At 40.8% G+C, this 25,448-nt stretch overlaps 1 protein-coding gene across 1 annotated transcript; it reads left to right on the top strand.

Moving 5' to 3' along the window:
- Positions 1 to 17,649: 17,649 nt before the first annotated feature.
- On the top strand, positions 17,650 to 20,155 carry LOC134478886 (sperm motility kinase X-like). Its single transcript, XM_063276854.1, has 2 exons — positions 17,650 to 19,327; positions 20,130 to 20,155. The coding sequence occupies exons 1-2, from the start codon at positions 17,650 to 17,652 to the stop codon at positions 20,153 to 20,155; spliced, it is 1,704 nt and encodes a 567-aa protein (XP_063132924.1).
- Positions 20,156 to 25,448: the final 5,293 nt, after the last annotated feature.

The raw sequence follows: 25,448 nt of genomic DNA, 5'->3' as shown, positions 1-25,448 counted from the left end.
GGAATACCCATAAAGAAGGGGAGCGGGGAGGGGGATGTTTGCCCGGAAACCGGGAAAGAGAATAAAACTCGAAATGTATATAAGAAATACTCAAGTTAATAAAATAAAAAAGAACTCTCGCTGCTTTTAAGCTAGTTCCAAGTCCTCACATGGGGTGTGTCATGACTGCCTGTAGCACTAGCTACACACACAAACACACACCCACACACACCCACACACACACACACACACACACACACACACACACACACACACCCAGAGAGAGAGAGAGAGAGAGAGAGAGAGAGAGAGAGAGAGAGAGAGAAATTCTCTAAGAGATAATGTCAAGCTTAGTTTAGAATTTCGCACAGTTGGTAGAGTCCTTGCCTAGCATGCCAAAAGGCCTGAGTTTGTTCCCAGCATGTACCAATGTGATGTTACATGTCTATAATTCAAGCACTTGCGGGCAGAAGTAGATGATCAGAAATTCAAAGTTATCATTAGCGATAAAGTGAGTGTGAGGTCAGCCTTCGATATATGAGCCCCTGCCTCAAGAAGAAAACAAAATGTCATGCAAGCCATGTGTGCTCATCCCAATTCATGTGGCCCCAGCATTTTACTCCGTGAGAATTTTTAACTAACAGGGGCACAGAATCATCAGAGAGATGAACTGAAAGATTTCTTCAAGTTAACTCTGACTGTAAATGTAAGATGGCTTCGATCTGGGTTGCCCAAAGAAAGCCAAGGATTATTCTCAGCTACAGTACAAAATCAGGTTATTGAAAGGTAGCTTACAGTCAGTGATGTCTAGAGAAGCATAAATACCCTGGAACGTCACAAAGGTGAGATAAGGGAGAAGGAGGTTACTTTATGATAAACTGATTAAATAATTATTGAAAGCTTGGTCATCATGTTTTAAATATCTGATCATTTTTAGTTACATATCTCTGCGTGATGTGTGCCCATGAGTATAGGTGTTTGTAGAGACCTTAGGTGTTGGAACCCCTGTAGGTGGAGTTGGTAGACACGGGTGTTGGGAACTGAACATGTCCTCAACAAAAGTAGTATGAGATCTTAACCAATGAGCCATTTCTCCACCCCATCATCATTAATCCTTAAGAACTTTTGGTCCTGGACACCCGTATTAAGGTGAGCTGCTTGGGAATGAGATTGTTTTCCTATTAAAATGTCAAGATCTGCTTAACTATGTTTCCAAAGGCATTTTTCGTTAAGCAAAGTTTCCCCCTGTAAAGGTCTATAATGAGGTCATATATAATATACATTTTATTTGAGTGCAGTAGAGAAGAGTCAAATGAAAGGGAAGGTCCCAAAGCCACACTGGACAGCCATATACACAGAGACAGATTACACCGTCCGGTGGACCCACACATTGCATCATTTTAGCTTTACTTTTCCATACAGTTTTAATGAACTACTTTATTGATGATTCTAACAATTTTCACACAGAAGGTGATAGACTAGAAGTTACAGAATCCATCACTCCTGGAGACAGACTCATAGAAGATGTCTGTATTCACTTGATTTCATTGGGATCCAAAGCATTGATGACCCAAGTGTGGACTGCTCCCCCACAGTGGCAATTTATCTTTCAGTATTGATTATTCTTAACTCTCAGAAAATATATCATAAATTTAAATAATTTATGTAAGAAATTATTCAATAATGTTCATAAGAATAGTCTGTTACTAAAGATCATTATAGAAAAATTTAAAAGAACTGTTATCAAACAGCATGTGGATTCTCTAGCAGTACACAGATAGGAAAACATACCAAATCAGGAGCCTAGCATCCAGAAGAAATGACTGGAGAAGTCTTCCTGAACACAGTCATACTGGCATTTTTGGTTACATGGCTTGTAGGCAGATAAAAGAGTGTGTCTATGGATGAGCTTCCAGTTCTCTATACCATTACCACCATTTTTATGCCATGCAATAAGGATAGTAACCTCTGTTGGACAGCGTTTCTGTTATTAGCTGTTCTCAAGGGCAGACTGTTTTTCCTCATACGATATTCTGCTTGTGCCTTTATGGGCAAAATGTTGTTATTCTTGTGCTGTTTATTTGTTCACCTTTTCCCCTATCTCAGGGCTAATGGGCCAGCCTCTCCCTGCACAAGAACCTTAGAAGGTACTTTCACACCATACATGCTCGGGTTTGAAATAGGGGTGTGGTCTCTCTCCTGCTTCCAGATCCAGTTGAGATAGAAAGAAATTAAATGCCTAGAGATATCAAGCATTTAGATCTGGTAACAGACTTAGAACTCTGGTGCTAGAACCAGATTAAGGTAGCATGCCATGTGTCTTTTACTACATAGACATCACATTAGAGTTAATAAAGATTCCATAGACTATCCTAATATAAACATTAGGATAACCCTGTAACCCTGAATGAACTGTGCCCTAGTTTGGTTTCTATTGTTATGATCAAACACGAAACAATACAGCATTTTCAAAAAACGGCACTGGTTCAACTGGGGATCACCACGTAGAAGAGTGCAAATCGATCCATTCTTATCACCCTGTACCAAGCTCAAGTACAGAGGGATCAAGGACCTCCACATAAAACCAGATACACTCAAATTAATAAAAGAAAAAGTGGGGAAGAGCCTCAAACGCATGGGCAGTGGTGAAAATTTCCTGATCGGAATACCAATGGCTTATGCTCTAAGATCGAGAATTGACCAATGGGACCTCATGAAATTGCAAGGCTTCTGTAAGGGAAAGGACACTGTCATTAGGACAAAACAGCAAACAACTTGTTTGTAAAAGTTCTTTACCAATCCTATCCAATAGAGGGCTAATATCGAATATATACAAAGAACTAAAGAACTTAGACTCCAGAGATTCAAATAACCCTATTAAAAATGGGGTACAGAGCTTAAAAAAGAATTCTCACCTGAGGCATATTGAATGGCTGTGAAGTACCTAAGGAAATGTTCAACAGCCTTAGTCAACAGGGAAATGCTAATTAAAACAACCCTGAGATTCCACCTCATACCAGTTAGAATGGCTAAGATCAAAAACTCAGGTGGCAAAAGTACCCATTGAGGATGCTGAAAAAGAGAAAGACTCCTCCATTGTTGGTGAGATTGCAAGCTGGTACAACCAATCTAAAAATCAGTCTGGAGATTCCTCAGAAAAATGGATATTGTACTACCTGAGGACCCTGCCATACCATTTCCCGACATATACCCAAAAGATGTTCCAACATATAAGAAGGACACATGCTCCACTATGTTCATACCAGCCTTATTTATATAATACCCAGAAGCTGGACAGAAGCCAGATGTCCTTCATCAGAGAAATGGATACAGATAATCTGGTACATTTACACAATGGAATACTACTCAGCTCTTAAAAACAATGACTACATGAAATGCTTAGGAAAATTGATGGAACTAGAAAATATCATCCTGAGTGAGTTAAATCAGTCACAAAAGAACACACATGGTACCACCCACTGATAAATAGATATTAGCTCATGAGCTCAGGATATGTTAGAAACGTGTCACAAACCATATGAAGCTCAAGAAGTGGGAAGATCAAAATGGTGATCTTCATTCCTTCATAAAAGTGAGAACAAAAAACTCATGGGAGGACATACAGGGACATAGAGTGTACCAGGAACTGAGGAAAAGGTCATCCAGAGACTGCCCCACATGGGAATCCTTCCCATATTCAGCCTCTAAATCCAGTCACTATTGCTGATGACAAGATGTGCTTGCTGACAAGAGACAGATATGGGTGTCTTTGAGACGCTCTGCCAGAGCCTGACTGATACAGATGGGCTAACCTTTGGGTTGAACAATAGGACCCCAATTACGGAGTTAGAGAAAAGACAGAAGTAGGTGAAGCAGCTTGCAACACCTTAGGAAGAACAACAATATCATCCAATGAGACCTCACAGATGAGCTTCCAAGGACTAAACCAGCAACCAATGAGTACACATGGAAGGACCCATGACTCCAGCCACATATGTAGCAGAGGATGGCATTGTCCCCATCAATAGGAAGGGAAGCCCTTGGTCCTGTGAAGGCTTGTTTCCTCAATGTAGGGAAATGCCGGTGTTGAGTTTGGAATGGGTGGGTGGGAGTTGGAGCGTCTTCATAGAATCAGAGGGAGGGGGAGGGGATGGCCGAGGCTGGGAAAGGGAGTAACATTTAAAATGTAAATACATAAAATATCCAAGAAAATATACAGTTGAAAATACCAAATACACATAACAACATGAAGCATTTATGTGTTTGGTTCTGAAGCACTGAATTTGGACAATGGAACTTTGTAATACAAAGAGTAGATGGTTAAATATTCCCACGTACCAGACTTGTTTCTATTTTTATTCTTTTATCCCCTTACTCCATTTAATATTCTTTCTTTGTTTTCATTACTGTTTGGACTATCACATTGTTAATCCTCTTCGCTTTAGCTGTGCGTACAATATTATTCAAGAGTAAAAAGGGTGAACAATCGGGTTGAAAAGTATGCAGTTTACTCACAAATGGTGTGTGGAGTAGACAAAGATGAGCATGTAGATCTGGATCCTGTAGGTGTGTGGGGTGTGCAGGGCTTGCTGTGATGGGAGAACTGGGTTCTGATGTTGCCAAGTATTAACAGTTTCTGTTGCTTATGTTCTTGTGCTTGAGTGCTGCCATCTGGTTATCTCTGGGTTTAATTGGTCTAGCTGTCTCTTACTGGAGCCTGTCCCTACTGCAAGCCTGTTGACCTGTGAGCCTGTGATTCTGTGATCCTGGATACATCAGAACTTCTTGAGGGTCAAGCTGCTTCTACGTGTGGACTCAGTGGGGTCATCTCAAATTGTCAAAGCATTAATAAAAATATTAGGAGAATCAAGCCACAGCCAGAAACAGCAAGACAAGCTAACATCAGAGACAAACTGATGATGAGAAGAAAGCACAGGAAGACAAACAACAGAATCGAAGACTACTTGGCATCATCAGAGTCCAGTTCTCCCTTCAAAGGAAATATTGGATATCCAAACACACTGGAAAGGCAAGACTTAGATTTTAAATCCCGTTTTTATCATGACGATGGGGGACGTAAAGAAGGTCAGAAATGACTCCCTTAAGGAAATACAGGACAACACCGGTAAACAAGTACAAGCCCTTAAAGAGGAAACACAAAAATCCCTTAAAGAATTACAGGAAAACACAACCAAGCAGTAGATGGAATTAAACAAAACCATCCATGAGTGAAAAATGTAAATAGAAACAATAAAGAAAGCACAAAGAGAGACAACCCTGGAGAGAGAAGATCTGGGGAAGAGATTAGGAGTCTTAGATGTGAGATTCACCAACAGAATACAAGAAAGAGAAGATAGAATCTCAGGGGCAGAAGATACCATGGAAAACATCAGAAGAACCGTCAAAGACAATGGAAAAAGCAGAAAGTTCTCAGCCCAAAACATACAGGAAATCCATGGAAGAATGAGAAGCTCAAACCTTAGGAATATAGGTATATAAGAGAGAGAAGACTACAAACTTAAAGGGCCAGTAAATATCTTCAACATGTTATAGAAGAAAACTTCCCTAACCTAAAGAAAGAGATGCGCATAAACATACAAGAAACATACAGAACTCCAAACAGACTGGAACAGAAAAGAAATTTCTCCTGTCACATAAAAGTCAAAACACCAAATGCAGAAAAAAATGAAAGAAATTTCAAAGAAGTAAGGGGGTAATGTCAAATAACACATGAAGGCAGACCTATAAGAATTACTCTGGACTACTCACCAGAGATTATGAGAGCCAGAAGGTCCTGGAGAGACGTCATACAGAACCTAAGAGATCACAACTGTGAGCCCAGGCTATTATATCCAGCAAAACTCTCAATTAACATAGACAAAGAATCCAAGATATTCCATGACAAATCCAAATTTACAAAATCTCTTTCTACAAATACAGCCCTACAAAGGATATTATGTGGAAAAGCCCAACACAAGGAGGGACACCACACCCAAGGAAAAGCAAGAAAGTTAATCTCCTTGCAAGCAAAATAAAGAAGAGAAACACACAAAGATAATACCACCTCTAAATACAAAAATACCAGAAAGCAACAATCACTATTCCTTAATATCTCTCAACAACAATGGACTCAATTCTCCAATAAAAAGATACAGACTGACAGATTGGATACGTAAAGAGTACCCAGCATTTTGCTCCATAGGAAACACATCTAAGAGACAAATATTGACCCTACCCCAGAGTAAAAGACTGGAAAAGGACTTTCCAAGCAAATGGTCAAAGGAAGCCAGTGAGAGTAGCCATTCTAATGTTGAATAAACCAAAAGTCAGTAAAAAAGATAAGAAAGAAAACGTCATATTCATCAAAGGAAAAATCCACCAAGATGGACTCTCAATCCTAAATGTGTATGCTCCAAATGCAAGGGCATATACATTCATAAAAGAAACCTTACTAAAGGTCAAATCACACCTTGTACCTCACACAATAATAGAGCAAGGTTTCAACACCGCTCTCTCATCAATGGACAGACCATGGAAATAGAAATTAAACAGACATAGAGAAATTAACAGAAGTTATGACCCAAATGTACTTAACAGATATTAATAGAACACTTCATCCTAAAACAAAAGGATACACCTACTTCTCAGCACCTCATGGTATCTTCTCAAAAATGAACCATATAACCGATCATGGAAACAGAATTTCAACAGAGATGTAGAGAAACTAACAGAAGTTATGAGACAAATGGATTTAACAGATATTTATAGAATATTCCATCCTAAAAAAAAAGGTTATACCTTCTTCTCAGAATCTCCTGGACCCTTTCCCAAAATTAACCATATAATCAGTCACTGAACAGGCCTGAACAGATACAGGAAGATAGAAATAGTCCCATGCATTCCATCATATTCCCACAGACTAAGGCTGATCTGCAATAACAACAATAACGAAAGAACGCCCATATATACATGGAAGTTGAACAACGCTCTACTCACTTATAACTTAGTCAAGGAAAAAATGAAGAAATTAAAAGACTTCTTAGAGTTTAATGAAAATGAAGGTAAAACATATCCAAACTTTGGGACACAACAAAAGCTGTGTGAAGAAGAAAACTCATAACTGTGAGTGACTGCAAAAAAGAAAAAGACAGGGGAGAGCATACATCAGTTCCTTGACAGCATACATGAAAGCTCTAAAACAAAATGAAGCAAGTGCATCCAAGAGGAGTAGAAGATAGGAAATAATCAAACTCAGGGCTGAAATCAACCAAGTAGAAAGGAAAAATGTCTATCTATACAAAGAATCAACAAAACCAAGAGCTGGTTCTCTGAGAAAATCAATAAGATAGATAAACTCGTAGACAGACTAACCAGAGGGCACAGAGAGTGTGTCCAAATTAACAAAATCAGAAATGAAAAGGGAGACATAACAACAGAATCTGAGGAAATTAAAAGGATCATCAGGTCCTCCTAAAAAAAAGCCTATATTCAACAAAATTAAAAAATCTGGAGGAAATGAATAGTTTTCTAGACAATATCACGTACCAAAGTTAAACCATGAACAGTTAAACCATCTAAATTACCCCATAACTCCTAAAGAAGTAGAACCAGTGATTAATTGTCTGCAAATCAAAAAGAGCCCACCACAAGATGGGTTTAGTGCAGAATTCTATCAGACCTTCATAGAAGACCTCATACCAATATTCCCCAAACTATTCCACAAATTAGAAACAGACAAAACACAACAAATGTCTTCTATGAAGCCACAATTACTTATACCACAGAAAGACCCAACAATGAAAGAGAATTATAGACCAAATTCCCTAATGAATGTCAACACAAAAATACTCAATAAAATTCTAGCAACCAGATCCAAGAACACATCAAAATGTTCATCCATCACGAGGAAGTAGACTTCATCCCAGGAATAGAGGGATGGTTCAATAAATGGAAATCCAACGACATAATCCACTTTATAAAAATACTCAAAGATAAACACTACATGATCATTTCATTAGATGCTGAGAAAGGAATTGACAAAATTCAACACCCTTGCATAATAAAAGTCCTGAAAAATCAGGAATTCAAGACCCATACCTAAACACAGTGAAAGCAATGTACAGGAAACCACAGCGAACATCAAACTAAATGGAGACAAATGTTAAACAGTCCCACTAAAATCAGGGAATAGACAAAGCTGCGCATTCTCTCGCTATTTAATAATAAATATAGTTTTCAAAGTCTAAGCCAGAATAATCAGACAACAAAAGAATGTCAAAGAGATACAAAGTGGAAAGTAAGAAATCAAAATATCACTATTTGCAGATGATGTCATAGTATACTTAAGGGATGACAAGAGTTCCACCAGAAAACTACTAAACCTGATAATGAGCAAAGTGGCTGTGTATAAAATTTACTCAAAGATATCAGTAGCCATTTTCTACTCAAAGGTTAAACAGGCTGAGAAAGAAATTAGGGAATGATACCCTTCATATTACTCCCAAATAATACATAATACCATGGTATGACTTTAACCAAGACAGTGAAAGATCTGTATGACAAGAACTTCCAGTCTCTGAAGAAAGAAATTGAAGAAGATGTCAGAAGATGGAAAGACCTATCATGCTCATGGATTAGCAGAATTAATATGGTAAAAATGGCCATTTTGTCCAACGCAATGTACAGATTCAATATACTCTCCAAAATACAAACTGAATTCTTCATAGAGACAGTATGAGCAATTTGCATTTTTGTTTGGAATAACAACAACAACAAACAAAACAAAACAAAACAAAACAAAGAAACAAAAAGGAACAAAGGTAGTTAAAAGTATTCTCAACAATAAAAGAAAAGACCTTCTGGTGGAATCTCCATCCCTGACTTCAGCAGTATTACACAGCAGTAGTTATGAAAACTGCATGTTAGTTGTACAGAGACAGACAGATAGATCAGTGGAATTTAATTGAAAACCCAAAAATGAACCCACACACCTATGGTCACTTGATCTTTGGCAAAGGAGCTAAAGCCATTCAATGGAAAAAAGATAGCATTTTCAAGAAATGGTGCTATTTCAACTTGATGTCAGTATGTAGAAGAATGCAAATAGATTCATCCTTATCACCCTGTACAAAGCTTAAGTCCAAGTGGATCAAGGACCTCCTCATCAAACCAGATACACTCAAACCAATAGAAAAAAAGTGGGGAAGAGTCTGAAACACATGGGCACTGGGGAAATTTTCCTGACTAGATCACCAATGGCTTATGCTCTAAGGTCAAGAATCTACAAATGGGACCTCATAAAACTACAAAGCTTCTGTAAGGCAAAGGACTTTATCATTAGGACAAAAAGGCAACCAACAGATTGGGAAAAGATCTTTACCAATCCTACAACTGAAAGAGGGCTAATATCCAAAATATACAAAGAATTCAAGAAGTTAGACTCCAGTGAGTCAGAGAACCCATGAAAAAATGGGGTACAGTGTCAAACAAAGAATTCTCAGCTCGGGAATATTGAATGTCGGAAAAGCACCTAAAGAAATGTTCAACATACATCTGTAGTCATCCAGGGAATGCAAATTGAAACAACCGTGAGATTCCACCTCACACCAGTCAGAATGACTAAGAAAAAAAAACTCAGGTGACAGCAGATGCTGGCAAGGATGAGGAGAAAGAGGAACACTCCTGCATTGATGGTGGGATTTTAAACTGGTACAACCTCTCTGGAAATCCCTGGGTAGGATCTTCAGAAAATTGAAAATTGGACTCTCTGAGGTTCCTGCTATATTTCTCTTGGCCATATTCCCAAAAGATGTTCCAACATAAAACAAAAACCCCAAAAGAACAACAATTCCAACCAACCAGAGCTCCTAGGGAGTAATCCACTACCCACAGAGTACACATAGACTGACCCATGGCTCTAGCTGCATATGTAGCCAAGCATGGCCTTGTTGGGTACCAATGGGAGGAGAAACCCTTTGTCCTGCCATGTCTGGACCTCCCACTGCAGTGGAATTTCAGGGCGGGGAGACAGGAAAGGTAGATATTTGGGGAGGGGAACAAGCTTATAGAAGAAGGGGGAGGGCAAATGGGATGGGGGATTATGAATGTGATATCAGGAAATAGAATAACATTTGAAATCTAAGTACAATTAAAAAAATAGAAAAGAAAAGAAAAATAAAGAAAAATTATCCAGTAAAAATAAAATAAAATAAAAAAAATATAAAAAGAGCAAACTACAAAAAACCAGTTACATACAATCAGCCTTAAGGGAACTAGCTCGGTGTATATGGGTGTTTGCTGGGCAAATATAGACATGAGTTTAAATCTCCATAAAAAGCACATCTGACTACATATGTGCCTCTAAACTAAGCCTTGAGAGCAGCAGACAAAATATTGGTGCTGGCATGCCAACCTAGCTTCAAGTTCAGACACCATCTCAAAGGACTAAGCAGGACAATGATAGAGCAGGACACCTGAACTCCTCCTCTAGACTGTGCATGCGAACAAATGCTCACAACCAGGTGTACACACACACACACACACACACACACACACACACACACACGCGCATAAAATATTTTTTGAAGAGTATTGAAGACAATGTTAACATAACTAAGGTAAAGAGAGGAGCCAATAAAACACCCGGTGTAGTCTTAGAGTGTCTCCTCAACACATCACATTGCAAAGACATCATGTCTGGATTCAGCCTCCTTTACCAAACTCACTCCAGAGAGCTGCTGCAATCCTCCAGCCACATGAGGATGCAACAAAAGGCACAGCCCACAAGTTAATGTCCTGGCTGAGTGGCCTGTGGCATTTTGTTGTAACCCATGAGTCTCATGCAACAACCCCAAAGCCACACTGTCAGGCTCTCTCACTGAAGCTCAGGCTTCCTGGCAGCTCCTGCTGAGACTAGTTTTCTGTTCTTTGATATTTCATGAGTGATACTCTAATTCATGCTCGTCTATAGCACACACATAGGCTGCATGCAAAACTCCTACGTTAGGTTGACCTCCTGAGCTGTTCAATAAGTTGCAAAATAGTGTTATGACTGAACATCTCACAATCCTCTGAGTTTCCCTCAGATGATGATGTGAGTTTGGTAAGCTCAAACATATGATTTCCTTGTTCTTTTACCAATAAAATGAATTATAGTTATATCAGATGTCTTTATAATATGTACCCCAAACCAAAAGTATACAGAAGAGACAAATACCCACGTTTTACATAAATAACAATGCAGATGCTTCTGAAAAGCCTGACTTTTAAGTAAGGACACCTTTACTATTGGTGACATTTTTTTTCAATTTTTGTGTTTATTAACTTGAGTATTTCTTATTTACATTTCGAGTGTTATTCCCTTTCCCAGTTTCCAGGCCAACAATCCCCTAACCCCTCTTCCTCCTCCCCTTCTTTATGGTTGTTCCCCTCCCCATCCTCCCCCTTTGCCGCCTCCCCCCAACAATCACGTTCACTGTGGGTTCAGTCTTAGCAGGATATTGGTGAATTTTGAAAATGTTTTGAAAAGAAATATTTGAATATAACAAAAGATTCTTAATTTTTGTTTTCTACTATATTTCAAAATCACCATATTACTTTAACTTTTATACTCTATCTTATTAAATATGATTGAATAAATTTTTTCATACTTTGTCCTTTTCATTGGAAGTTTTCTTTGAAGACCTACAAAAATATAATATACTTTCTGATGAATATTAAATTTGTAAAATAAAACAGAAAAATGTTTATTTCTCCTATTCATAAAATTTACCAGCTATTAGAAATAATTTTCTACAAAAGAAATATGCAGTAGACAAGAAGGGGAACATTAATATACAATGAATGCCATGACTGCAATCATAAAAAGATTGAAATTAAGACTGGAACACAGCTCAGGTTGACAGAAGGCACTGCTTGTGCACAGGAGTTGAGTTCAGTGGCCAGAAGCCATGCTGTGTGTCTCACAACCAACTCTAACTCCAGATCTACAAACACGTAAAACCTGTGGCTTCCACCACCAACTCTAGTCATGTCTGCATACAACTACAAGCACAGACATGTACATGTTATTTAAAATAATGATGATAATATTAACATTTTTAAAAATAATATATTTTGTTCAAATATTAAAGGCATTAAGACAAGGGAAAATGTCCTTCCTCATTTGTTTGATACAAGCAAATACACTAACATCTCCATTGTCATTTCCAGTAAGAACTTGGAATGAGGTAGACACAAACTGTACCAGGATTTTAAATCCAGAAGTGTTCAAAACACAATACAGAGCTAAGATCACAAAAGGGGTCAAGGGAGCTCCACTGGCCCAAACCTGCTCAGGGAAGACATGAGCAGTTGCTTTAGCCTGGAAATGTTCACTAAATCTTCATTTATGTCTTCACAGTTTTGGTTGGTGTTTGGTTGAGAACTTTTGCTCTATTTATCAAATCTTGGCGAAGAAAATCTTGTTTTGTTTAACAAACCATGTGTGCCTCTGCCTTCGGGGTTGAGGATTCTAAGATGACTATTGATCAGTTATTTTCTCTATCATTTAGAAACTATCAATCCTAGCTTTCTGTCTGGTGAGAAACTGGATGAAGACTCTATGGGAAAAACATGGGAAAGTCTCACCCCTAGGGATGGTAGTCACACTGCAGTTTGGTCAAAGTATGCCAGGGTCAGTGAGAAGTTAACATTTTGTTCTTATGTGAGTCCAAGAAAATGATCTACTTTTCTCAAGTGCAGATGGGATAGCTTCCACAAACCAACAGTTGTTACAGAATGTTAGGGTCTAAGTGAAAAATGAACCATGTTATCCATTGACTAATATATGAATGTTTCTGTGTGCCCTTTAGCTTGTGTCATATTAAATGCAAGCTGGAGTAATTTGAGAAAAAACTGAATTGAGTTTAGGTAAGGTCATGGAACCTTTTAATTGATTGATGACATTGGGTATAAGGTCATGGCTCCACATAAGTACGTAACTGTATAATATTACAAACAATAAAGCAAACTAATACACTGTCCATAAACCAGTGTTGGATATCAGGTGTGAATCGCTTATTATAATTCATATGATACCACTCATTATTTTTAAAGTAGAAAGAGGCTTTATTGGGGTTTGGATATCTACTATCAAGAGAGGATCCTGTGCTTGAACATTGGTCTCTGGCATGTGACCCTGTTTTCTGAGGTTGTAGAAAATCTGAAAAACATAACCTAGCAGAAAGAAGTAGGTCATAGGAGATATAGGGACTGCTAACTGGGTGTAACCATCTTCCTCAAGTCTCTACTGCCTCACTGACCTTAATTCTTTCCTGTCTGGAGGACAGAAAATAAAGAAATCTAGTGGACTGTGCCCAACCCTCATTGGTCCATTTCAGCTCTGACCTCAAAAGGAACCATTGTGAGGTCATTTACTTCCTTAGTTACTGAAAACACATCCTGTCTGTACAGGGCATTAGCTGTTGGTTGGTGGCTGGGTTAGTTGGTTGGTTTGGTTGGTTTGGTTGGCTGGTTGATTGGATGGTTGGTTGGTTGGTTGGTTGGCTGGACAGCAATTGCATTTATTCAGTTAGCCACTGAACTTGGATATTCATGAATTGTTGAATCTGAACACAGTGAGTTTTCCTCTATATTCCTATGTCTCACTTTAGACTTGTTTGTTTTCTGTATTTAAACTAAGTCTCTGTTCCTGTATATTTTTGTTTGAATATTGAATAGGAGAATTTTTCTTTGTTGATTTGATTTATCACCCGATTTTGCATTGTCATATTTTACATGTATTTATTCCATGAACTAATTTTGAACAATAGTTTATGATAACAAAACAGCACGAACAATCTCCTAATGGCATTTCCAGACATGTACATAAAGAACTTTGACCATATTCCCATGATCACACTTTCCCTGGCTAGTCCCTTTCAGGTTCCTCAGTTTTTCCCTTTTAGTTTGTTCCCTTTCTTTCCAAGTACTGGCCCAATTGTTCAAGTTCTCCTATTCAGAGGACTGGTAGGCTACATTGGGTGGTCTATTAAGAAAAGGCACCAACAGGTCTCTGTGATTTAGCAGGAAGCCTCCCCCTAGCGGGTTAACTTGGGATCTTCCTTGCAGTGCAAACTCATGACCCTATGCAAGCTACAAGGCAATGCTTAGATCCTAATTTTTTGACGATAACTATGAAAGTAGGTAGATGAATAGAATTCAAGGACAGAATAGATATAAGTCTAAGAAGATCCAGTTTTATACTGCCAAGAAGAACTTTCCAAAGTGAGACATATGATACTATGACCCTTCATTTACCTGGGTCATTCTGTTGGCAGCTGTCATTCCATTGAATTGCTATCTTCTATCTTCAGGAGAACAAATGTGACTCTGAAGCTAGTGTGGTACCAGGCACAGGAGGTCGGGCCAATAATGAACTTGAAGCAAAGGAACAAGCATGGGCCTTTGAGTCTTGCTGGCAAAACAGCTTAAAGTACACGTCCAGGAAAAAAAGTGCCTAGTGCTGGAATGGTCTGCCCAGCATTCCACTGGACTCACTCAAACAACATTTAGAGAAAGAGAGGGAATTTTATATTGACAATGTGCCTCTCCAAATTTCCAAACCTAGGCTTGAATAAAACTACTTCCACCATTCCTATAGTTTTTATCTGCTAGTGGAATGGGAGTGCAGAACAGAACCTTCATAGTCAAGCAACAAAGAGCCTTTCAGGATCCTTTTTGCTTTCCATGACATTGCTGAGGAAGGAGGGTTGTATTCCCTGGGACATTCAAAAATCTAACATCTGATTAGAGACCTAACAAGTAGGACTTTGAAGCCCATGGCTGGACCATACCTGTACCTCTGTTTCATTGTTTGAAGGTTTAGCTTGTTAGCATTGCTAGGAAATGCTTTGTGTGCAATGTGTACACATGTGGTGTTTCTATATGACTATGAACATTTCAAGAGGGAATGTCCTTCCTTGACCTCTGCTAAACTGCAGTCCATTTCCTTTGGCATCTGTCATGGAGTTGGTTCTTAGTGAGTCCTGTCAGATTCCTTTAATGTGTAAAACTGATGAGTTGTGGTGAGAGGAGATAGCAGCATACATTCAAACACATGCAAATGGCTCACAAAAGCCCTTGCACCTCTGTCATTAATGTCATAATCTCATGTGTAAGCCCAATGGGTCTAAAGTTACTTTCTAGAGCTTTGGGAACATAGATCAAGCAAAAAATACATAGCAGCCACTTCTTTCTTTCATTTCGCATGTTTGTTTTTGTTCCATGAGACAGACGCTCCTGGACCACAGGCTGGAATCATCATTTCCGAGTAGCCAAAGATTACTTGAAGTGATGATCTTCCTCCTCCACTTTAACAAATTTTATAATTAACATGGGCTCATCTTTATGAGACTATCCTGACTTTAACTTTGTCCTATGTCTGTCAGAGGACCCTGAGGAACTCTCATCACTCTGGGTCCAGGTAGCTTACCCAAGTCTAGATTTTTCTTATCGGACTGTTTTGTGCCAATTCCTACTTCAACTTTCAACCCCAATTCAACAGCAGTAAGATGTGGATACACAGGAAACTGCTACAGGGCACAACATGTCACCTTCACCAAAGATACACTGATCTCATACTTTTTCTTGACCCTCTGGGAATACATACACAGGGCCAGTTAGAATTAGAAAGCATCCTTGGTACATAATTAATTTGTTGGGTACTTGTCCTTGCCTTGCTAACATCCTGATGCACAAGTAATCAACTTCTGTTGTTTTGAAGGTCAAACAGAAGGCATTTTGTTTGAGAGCAGAAGGACCCAGAGTTCCAGAACAAGGCACCATCTACTACATCAGTTGTTTATAGGTTCCTGGCTTAGGGGTGTTTACTTGATCATTTGGAACATATCAGCTCACTGTTTCTAGATCTTGAGCTTTGGTCAGAAGTCTCAAGCCTGAGGGCAGGCAATATGGGATTAACGGTGTCATATTCCTCTCAGCCCCCAAAATGGTAGTCTCATGCCCAGTGGTGCAATGAGCAATAGCATTTTGTCACAACAATCAAGGTAGTCAGGACTTACAATCCTTTAGCAACCACTTGTCGGAGTTCTAAAAGTAAATAGAATACATTGAATATGGACATGAATTATTACAAACTTATGAAGTCTGGGGTCCATGTGAAAAGCAAGACAATGTCCATCAACTTGCCATTGAATATCAGAATCCTTTAAAAACTGGAGTGCCAAAGCTCTGGCGTCCATTGTCATTCTCAGGACTCCTTGTTTGATTATTAATGACAAAAGTGTCCTTGTTAAAGATGGAGTGTTAAGTGTTTGAACATTGTTCCCATTAGGTGGTGCAATTTGGGGTTAATTATGGTCCTTGGGCAGGGGTACAAGTAGGAAGAAATGGGTAACTGGGTAACACTGGGGACAGACTCTTGAGTCAAACCTGCCCTCTAGTGCTCCAATGACCAAGACTAGCCTTCCTGTCCATGGAGACAGAAGCAGAGGAGAAGGAATGGACCGTGCCTAGCCACAGTGTTGGCTGCTCTTTGCTCTAACCTCCCAAGGAACCCTGTGACAATGGATAGACACCTGTCTACTTACAGCTCTGATTGAGGCTGCATTCTGTCCTTACAGGTACAGAAGCTGTTGCTTGGCTGGAAAGAAATTACAGTTTGAGGACACAGTAATTATACTTGGACATTCAGGAGCTGTTGGACCCTGACATAGTGAGTTTCTCCAACTTTGGACACTTCAACTTGCTCTTTTTGACTTTGGTTTCTGTATTTGCTGGCTTGAGTTATGCATTTACATTTCCATGTTTTTTATTATCTTCTATTTCACGTTTTATTAAATTATGTTTGCTATGTTAGAGTATTCTATTTTTTCACTTCATATGTATGACAGATTTGCATCCTCATATGCCTTGAGTACCATATCCCAGATGCATTCTGTGGAGGTCAGAAGAGGGAGTCAGGTTTTCTGGGTCTGGAGTTACAGGGGTTGTGAGTCTCTCACACCATCCCTAAGATTGATACAATAACATATTCACATAGCATAACTCAGTTGTGTAAGAAAATACAATCTCTCTATACCTGTCTATAGTTCCACTTCCCCGAAATCTGATTCCTTTGCTAACCTGACAGCTCATACTAATAAAATTATATAGAAAGACTTGTATCACTATTTTAAGTGGTGTATACCACCTGTGAGTGTGCTGTATAGGTGTGATTAGAGTCGAGAGGTGTAGTAACCCCTGGAGCTGGAGTTAGGGTAGCTGTGGGCACCTGTGTTCTGAGAACCACCTACAGGTCCTCTGCCTGAGTAGCCAAATTTGGGAACTCCAGACGCAGATCGCCATCCTGCACAGTATAGGTTTTCGGGGATCTGTTCTCTTTACACCTTCTCTTGAAGCTGATATTCTAGATGCCTCTACTCAAAGAGAATGCTGAGATCAGGAGAGAGGATGGTGAGCTTTTCCAATTTAGTGGCTTTTAGTGTCTAGTATTCTCTCAGTTTGCAGTTGGTCCCTGACAACCGCCTCTATGTCACATTTTGCATCTGCTCCTTTGCAGTAGGTCCTTGTCCTTCCCTTCCCAATATGTAAAGTACATGTCTAGATTGTCTGATGTTTTTCTGAGCTTTTTTTCTCATCTCTTTAATGTAGGAATTTGAGCGTATCAACATGTTCTGGGGCCTGTTTTTAAATGTCTGTTTTATTTCTCATTGCAAGTTTGCTTCTAGCCATATAAAGGAGGGCCTGATCATGGAGCAGGACCCAGAGAGCCGAGACTCTATCGAGAACTTTACCACTGACTATAAGATCATAAGAACCCTGGGAAGGGGACGATTTTCAGTGGTAAAAATGGCCTATCACGTCCCAACCCTCACCTGTGTAGCTATAAAAGTTCTCAAGAACACCGAGAAGTGCTCCTCAGTGATGAGCAGGGAAGTTGACATTCTAAAGTCCCTGGGCCATCCTCATATCATCAAGGTGGTCGAAGTGGTCCAGACAAGAGAGGCCACCCACCTGGTCATGGAGCATGCCTCTCAGGGAGACCTACTGGATCGAATCCGGGAATGTGGATATTTAAAGTCGTGGGAGGCCCGAAGAATGTTTAGACAGATATTAGAGGCAGTACAATTCTGCCATGACAATAATATTGTCCACCGAGACATAAAGGCCAACAACATTTTGATAGACGGAAGGTGGAATGCCAAGCTCTGTGATTTTGGCCTAGCTGCTAAAACACTTCCTGGGCAGAAGCTGATTGATTTCTGTGGCACGCTGCCATACTGTGCGCCAGAATTCTTTGAAGCTGAGGAATATGAGGGCCGCCCATTTGACGTATGGAGTGTAGGTGTCCTCCTCTTCTTCATGGTGACTGGGCACTTGCCTTTCCTAGGCAAGTCATTTGCAGAGGTGAGGAGACAAATCAGTTCAGCCAATTTCAGCATTCCGCCTCACGTTGCCAACGATATTTTCAATGTTATAGTGGAAATGCTGATGATAAATCCCAGCAGGAGGCCCAGCATCCAGCAAATTATGATGCGCCCCATGATCAAAGACAGCCAGGCCTACTCACCACCGACATCCATACAGACGTTCACAGGAACACCAAGCCCTAGCACCATCAAAGCCATGAGAGTCATGAGGCATACACCTGAGAAAAGCACTGAGTCTCTCATAGACCCAAATATCAACGAGGTGCTGGCAACATACTTGATTCAACAGCACAAGCCACTCAGGAAAGTCTGCACACACCACCAAGTGGAGCCAGGTCTAGAAGATCTTCACTCCTTCCCTCGTTTTCTTAAGAGAAAGGGACCTCTTCTCTCCTCCTTCACCTTGTCCTCACATTCATCCAATATTCGGGAGAAGGAGGATAGGAAGAATTCCAGGAAGGTTGTCAGAAGGCATGCTGTAGGCTACCAGCAAACAAGGACCAACACCGTCCAGCTCGATCTCCTGGACTGTCCTATAGCTGAAGAATTCAGGGATAACAGGCTGCAAATCAGGAAGACATTCTCAGACTCCAAGACTGTGTTGTCTTGTAGTCTAACTGAACATATCCAGTCACCTCGACTTCAATACACCTATTCCACTACAGCAGACCGGAATGTGTCCTCCTTCATACCGCCACATGATTTCTGTGCATCACTGCAGACACGTAAGGGGATAAGCCTTGCAGGCTGCTCTGGAGATACCTGGCAGAGAGAGACACTCGTGGACAAAAACACCTTCATCAAGGAAGAGGCCATGGTTCATGAAGATACCGTCACTAGTGGCCAGCCACAAGTTCCTTGCCCAGCTTCCCGTCGGGGATGGCGTCACCACTGGAAGGGGTTTAAAAAGACAATTAGTAGAAGCCTTCGAAACCTGTGCTGCTGTCTGCCACCACCATCAGAAAATCAAGTCTCCTGCAATAACTTGGCTCTCAGGAAGAGAGGAGAACATTGTGTCACCCACAGAACCAGGTGGGTGCATGTCCTCATTCATTTCATCCATATTCCCTCCTGTCCTTTGTGACAAATGAGGATGGTCCTTGAGGCACACAGAAACTTGACAAACTGTAACTTCAGAAAGATTAAGTCCATAGAAACCCCTGAAGGGTGATCTGATGCTTTGTGAGTCATAAGGGGAATCAGAGACACTGATTAAAGCAGGACGAGAGGGAGGTGGGGGCATGCCCAAATGGGGCAGAGAGTCCTAAGACAACCAGTGGGGTGCTATGACTCTTTATGGAAAGCACAGGAAGTTCTCTGTTTTTCAGACACCAAGAGCCTCTTTTCTGTCTTTTTCTTTTCAAGTCCTGAAGAACAGCAGCCTCAGCTCCCTGGCTTTTAAGCCAGTGGTGGGGGTTGGCCTGGCTGAAGATTATACAGTCTCAGAGGAGCCAGGCCAGACGTCCAGGTGCCTGTGTGCTTGCAGGCCCCTTCTCCAGAGGAAGAGCTGTCCACACCACAGCAAGGTCTCTCCAGGTAAAGCCCCAGGCAGGAAGGCCTGCCTTTTCACTGTGTCTTGCTCAGAAGGGAGGGATGAAGTAGAACAGTGCCCTAAAAGTGTCAGTGGATCAGTAGCCCTCTGCCCTCTCTTCTAGCAGAGGTAAACATCAGAGATTGTTCTGTGGGACTGTACTGTTCTTTGCTTCCTGTTTCTTGCAGAGAACATGGTCTTCATCATGAAGTAGACTTCTCAGAAAAGTCTCCCTAGTCAGCCCATCAGACCTGAGCTAAAATGGGTTCCCAGGTTGAATATGAGACCTCTATGTCTCCTCTGAAGGGAATTCTCCTGTCAAACTTTGACCAGACCCTCACCCATCCCCACTGCCCTTCAAATGATATCACAGTTTATATTGCTTAAGTCCTCAGACCCAACTCAGGGTAAAGCTTACAAAACCCATACTGTGGAGTGACTCCCAAGGCAGCTGTGCCCTCTCTCTCACCAGTTCTGCCCTGTAATTACTCACCTCTCTATGTTTGCTCCCTCAAGGCCAACTTTCAAATGTCTAACTGGATTCCTACCTGTGTCACAGCCTCCTCGAAGGAGGAGGGACAGGTGTTATGAGCAGAGTCAAAAGAATAACTTAATGATGGAGCAGCAAATTGGTGTGGCCCTAGCTCATGACAGCTTCCGGCCTCCACTGGAGTATGCATTCCACTGGATAAATCTACCCAGGCTGCTTCCATTAACCTGAGAATTTGCACACTGCTTTTTTATGCCCAGTTAAACAGCCTTGCAATTCCTTTGTGAGAGCTTCTGGGAAGCTTTCCCTGTCCCTCCTACTGTTACATTTGTTAAGATGTCATCTCCTGTGTTCTTTTTAACTAGACTGTATCAACATCTTCCACAGCATGAGGTGTACAGGATACCATATGACTGACGTGGAGGGTCCCTCTGACCCAATGTCTCTCTTAATTTGTTCAAAGGACATCAAGGATCCTGGCATAGTAATCCTGCAGTGATATGTGCTGAGTTTAACAGCATGTCCCTAGAGTACTCCACCATTGTGATCACATATATATTTCTCATGTGCTTTATCCCCTGAGCTACACGAAATTCTCTTAGGACAGTCAATCTTTTTCTCTCTAATTTGAGTGGGAAAGCACATTATATTCCACTCTGGAGCAAGAAGAGCATCATATGACCTCGTGTATCTGAACCCACAACGCACAAGTCTGGGAAAGTTCATTAAAGGGGTTCCTTGCTGGCCTCTAGCACTGAACCAGGTTAGCTACTCAGACAAAACCAAGGAAAACCTCTCACAGACCCTGGCCCGCCTAGGTTCTAAGAGTTGGCCTCACACCCTGATGATTCCTTGTCATCCATACCCTGATATGTAGAAGCCCTGGTGAGTCTATATCTCTGTCAGTGTGTCTGTCTTTACTGTTACATGAACAACTTCCATGCAGGTGGGTCTCAATGGATGTTTCTTATACTGGACTCCTAGAGAGCCATGTTCCCCTCAGGATGGCCTTAAATGGAAAACACAAAATAGAAACATCAAATATAAAATCCCAATTGATGGAAATAGATTCACAAAATTAAAAACCAACAGATGAAAAACACTAACCACTCCAATAAAAATCCTTAATATATCACTCTTAATTCTAACAGACTCACAGGTGTATGCTAAGGGAACATATTCCATGTACAATAGACAGAAGAAATTGGTTCTTATTTTCTGATATGTTTATGTAAATTAAGCATACTTTCATTTTTTTTCTGACATTTGTTTTTTTTTTTCCTATTTTGGAATAGTGTTGCTATGCTGGTTTTAGTGTTCACACAGTCAAACCTAAAATTCAGAGAGAATACCACTCGGGATAGAATGAAAGCCCAGGCTACATTTGTCTTCCTCTTGATCTTGCTGCCTCTGTTCCTCCTTTAGTGTAATGCTATGCTGCGAACATTTCTGTTTTCATCAAGGTCTCTTAAATCCCAACAGGCCACCTTGTAGCTAAAGATTACCTTGAGCACGATCCTCTTCTTCCTGTCTCTAATTCTGCAATGTAGAAGTTTCAGTTCTTAGCCACTCTACCCTGTCAAGTAACACAACTTCAAGGCCAGTATAGGCAAGAGTTGTACCAGGCTGAGTGCAATCCTGTCAGAAAAGGGACATTCTAAATATTTTTACCTGGCAGATCTGGTCTCTGCAGCTGGGGAGATGGATGTTGGGTAAAGTGTCACAGTGCAACAAAAGGACTCTGGAAATCAGACAAGGAAGAATCATGGTGTCATCTTAGGCCTTGAGCTTAACAGAGGCAGGTGTGGCAGACTGATGAGCTGAGATTACTGACATATTACTCTGTCTCAATATTGAGGTAAAAAAGCATTTGATGATTACTCCTGGCCTTCAGGTATGAGGACAAACAGACAGACACCAACACACAAACACACACACACACACACACACACAGAGAGAGAGAGAGAGAGAGAGAGAGAGAGAGAGAGACAGACAGACAGAGAGACAAAGAGACAGAGAGACAGAGAGAGAAAGAGAGAGAGAGAGAGTGAGGGGTAACTCTGAGGTAATGTATGTATCATGCACACATTAACTCTTTATAGATCTATCTAGACTTTTCCAACTATGGACTGTCTAAATTTTATAGTCATGTCTGTCTATTTCTTGGCCAGTGAACATAAACCTATGTCCCGTGGCAAAAAACCTACTAGGGTTTGCTAGTGATGAATATTTTTTCTTTCTCTTGTTTAACTCCAGTTTTCTTTATGCAGTCCAGGCAGCCAAGGACTTTTGATCCTGCTGGACAACGGACTGGACACAATGAGTGGCCTGATGAGTGGACCGTTGGACCATTTGGGACTCACCTGGACTAAAATCCATGTATAACAAAAGGGTCTCCAACATCCTGCTCCTTCCACTAGGAGGGCAGATGAAAGGAAGATGCTCCGAGATATAGATTTATTGTGGCTTTTTTTTTCTCTGTGTTTTCTTTTGAAGCTTGTAAGGTTTGCTTTTTATTCCTCTTATTTGTATATAATTTTGTTCATACATTTGTATTTATCTAATATTTTAATGTTTTAATTGAAGCAGTGACGTCACCTCCCTCTTTTGTGCCTGCTCTCCAAACTCTCCCAGCTATCCTATATCAAACATTTTTCATGCCTTCACTCTTAAGTTGATGGACTCCTTTACGTGATTAAATTTGTTGTATATTTTTACATATCTTGTGTATCCAGAAATAAATATAAATATACCTGCAGAGCCCATATTTGTTGCTTGTGTATATATTTGTTCAAGACTGACTACTCTGTATTTGACAACATGGCACTTTGTATTTTTACCTTTTGATATTTTCTCTTCCCCATCTTAAAATTCTTTTTCTGGCTAATGGTTTCTTGCCACTTTTATTTAACCTAAATTATTTATTTTCTTCTTTTGCCTCCTTTCTATACTCCCCCCATCTTTGATTCTACTACAACAAAGACCACTGCCTGTGGGAAGGAATCACTCTTGAAAGAGCCAGAGGTGTGGGTCAATTGAAGACCAGTGGGAAAGTTCCACTGCCGACCTTCAAGCACAATGACCCCTCCCATCCAGGCAATAGTCAGTTCCCAGAGAACTGCAAGCCAAACTGTTAAACAAAGCTACCTATGATTTCCAACTCACCTCTCCTTCCCCTCTGGAAAAGCAGGAATGGTTCACTGATCACTAGTCAGTAGGAGGTCACTTCGCCCCATCAATAATACCCTGCCTAGTTACCAACTGCTTGAATTCTGCCCCAATTCTTAGCAAGGTATATAACTCCCTGTCAGAATCTGCCCAGGGTCATCTCCCTTTAAGCAGGAAGGCCTCAATAAGGCAGAATTAAGCTATTGTATAGATCACTGTCTCCATGAATGTCAATCAAGAGGTCCTGGAGTCGGTTCAGTTTGAACCTCACATTGGTGCATTCATCTGGAAACTTGCTTCTTCTGTGGGACCCATGGGAGAGTGGTGAAAGGGAGGAGTGGCAGTTACAACTAGGTACTGAGGTTGACTTCTCTGTGCTCTCTCTATCTAGCTTCATTGTGTTCTGCTTTTGGCTCCTTTCTTTCTTGCAAGCATCAGGAGGGCTCACAGAGGCTAGGTAACAGGGCTTTGACCTGTCCAGAGGCCAGCAATGTCAGAGAACTTTGATCCAGGGTGAGGCCAGCAAAGTCACCAGAACCTGTGTGCATCTCACTTCTGGCAGGAGCAGATAGTCTGAGTTATCCCATCCACAGCAGTGATGGGTTGGTCTGTGTAGTTTGCCCTTGAAAAGGGACACTTGGTTTGTGTATTAGTTGTTCTTTTTTTTTTTGCATTCTTGTTTTCATGTTTTGGATTTGGACTGATGAAAATTTTGGACATGGGACCAGTTGTTTTCTCACCTTAATCTTATTCTGAGTCATTTTCAAGAATTTAGGACTAAGGACCACTTAATGAAACTTGGAGTGGCCTGCTTTTGATGTTAAATGGCACCAGGAGAGAGACCTTTTAACTCTCCAAGGTGTCAGCAATAGAGGATAAAATGTTTCAGACATTTTCCCTCCTCCTCAACCCCTACCTTCTAAACACTTCTTCTTCACTAGAAACAACAAAAGCCTACTTCAGCCCAGCAGCCAGCTCCTTCCTTATTGACAGTATCAGCCTTAGGGCTGGAGAGATGGCACAGAGGTGAAGAGAACTGAGTGCTCTTCCAGAGCTCCCGAGTTTAATGCCCAGCAGACACTTGTTGAATTCTCTTTTTCTTCAGGATTGGTTCAGAGTTTCATGGCTCACAAGGTCACAAGGATTTAACCCCTTTTTCCCTGCTCCTCTGCTCATTGCTGACACAGTGCAAACTGGCATCCAGGATCCCTGACAGGAGAGGCTCCATGTGGGCAAAAGTATATTTCAACAGAGCTTACAAATGGCTCCTGGCCCCACAAGGAACCCACCCAGATTAGGGCTTCAATTCAGTAAGGGGTAGGGAGTGTCTCCAGATTTGCCACCAGGCTCTATAAGCATATCTCAATAATAATTTGTCCCAGGTTCACATATGATATTAAATAAGAGCAAAGAGAAAATTCTCATATGATAGCCCTGACTTTCATCAATTAAGTTCGTACCAAATGTTTGAGAAAAGTTAAGGTTGCAGGGAGATTGTAGAACAGTGCAGATCATGGCAGAAAGAATTAATTAGACAACGAGGTTGTGGCACAGGTGTTCAGTACCTGACCTGACTTGAGGAACACACCTTTGTCAGAAACAGAACAGACCTGGGTTATGGACAGAAGCAGCTTCATCCATGGGGGTGAGAGGAGGGCAGGGGCAGTGGTGACAATACAAATGGAGGGATTCTGGACTCAGTGTCTTCCTCCAAGCACTTCATTTCAAATGGTCAAACTAAGAACATTAAAACAGGCCCTCATCATGGGAAGAGGACTGGTTGTTAACATCTTCAGGGACAGCCAGATAGGCATTTACAACTGCTCATGTGCATGGAAACCTTTGCCAA

This window comes from Rattus norvegicus, chromosome 17 (assembly GCF_036323735.1).
Source record: "Rattus norvegicus strain BN/NHsdMcwi chromosome 17, GRCr8, whole genome shotgun sequence".
NCBI classification, from domain to species: domain Eukaryota; kingdom Metazoa; phylum Chordata; class Mammalia; order Rodentia; family Muridae; genus Rattus; species Rattus norvegicus.
This window is presented reverse-complemented; position numbering and strand designations above follow the sequence as displayed.

Bases quoted from the DNA above. Each gene is read 5' to 3' on its own strand.
- LOC134478886 (XM_063276854.1), top strand. From the start codon at position 17,650: ATGTTCTGGGGCCTGTTTTTAAATGTCTGTTTTATTTCTCATTGCAAG. The intron at 19,328-20,129 runs GTAGAAGCCTTC...TGTTTCTTGCAG, and splicing joins GGGGTTTAAAAAGACAATTA to AGAACATGGTCTTCATCATG.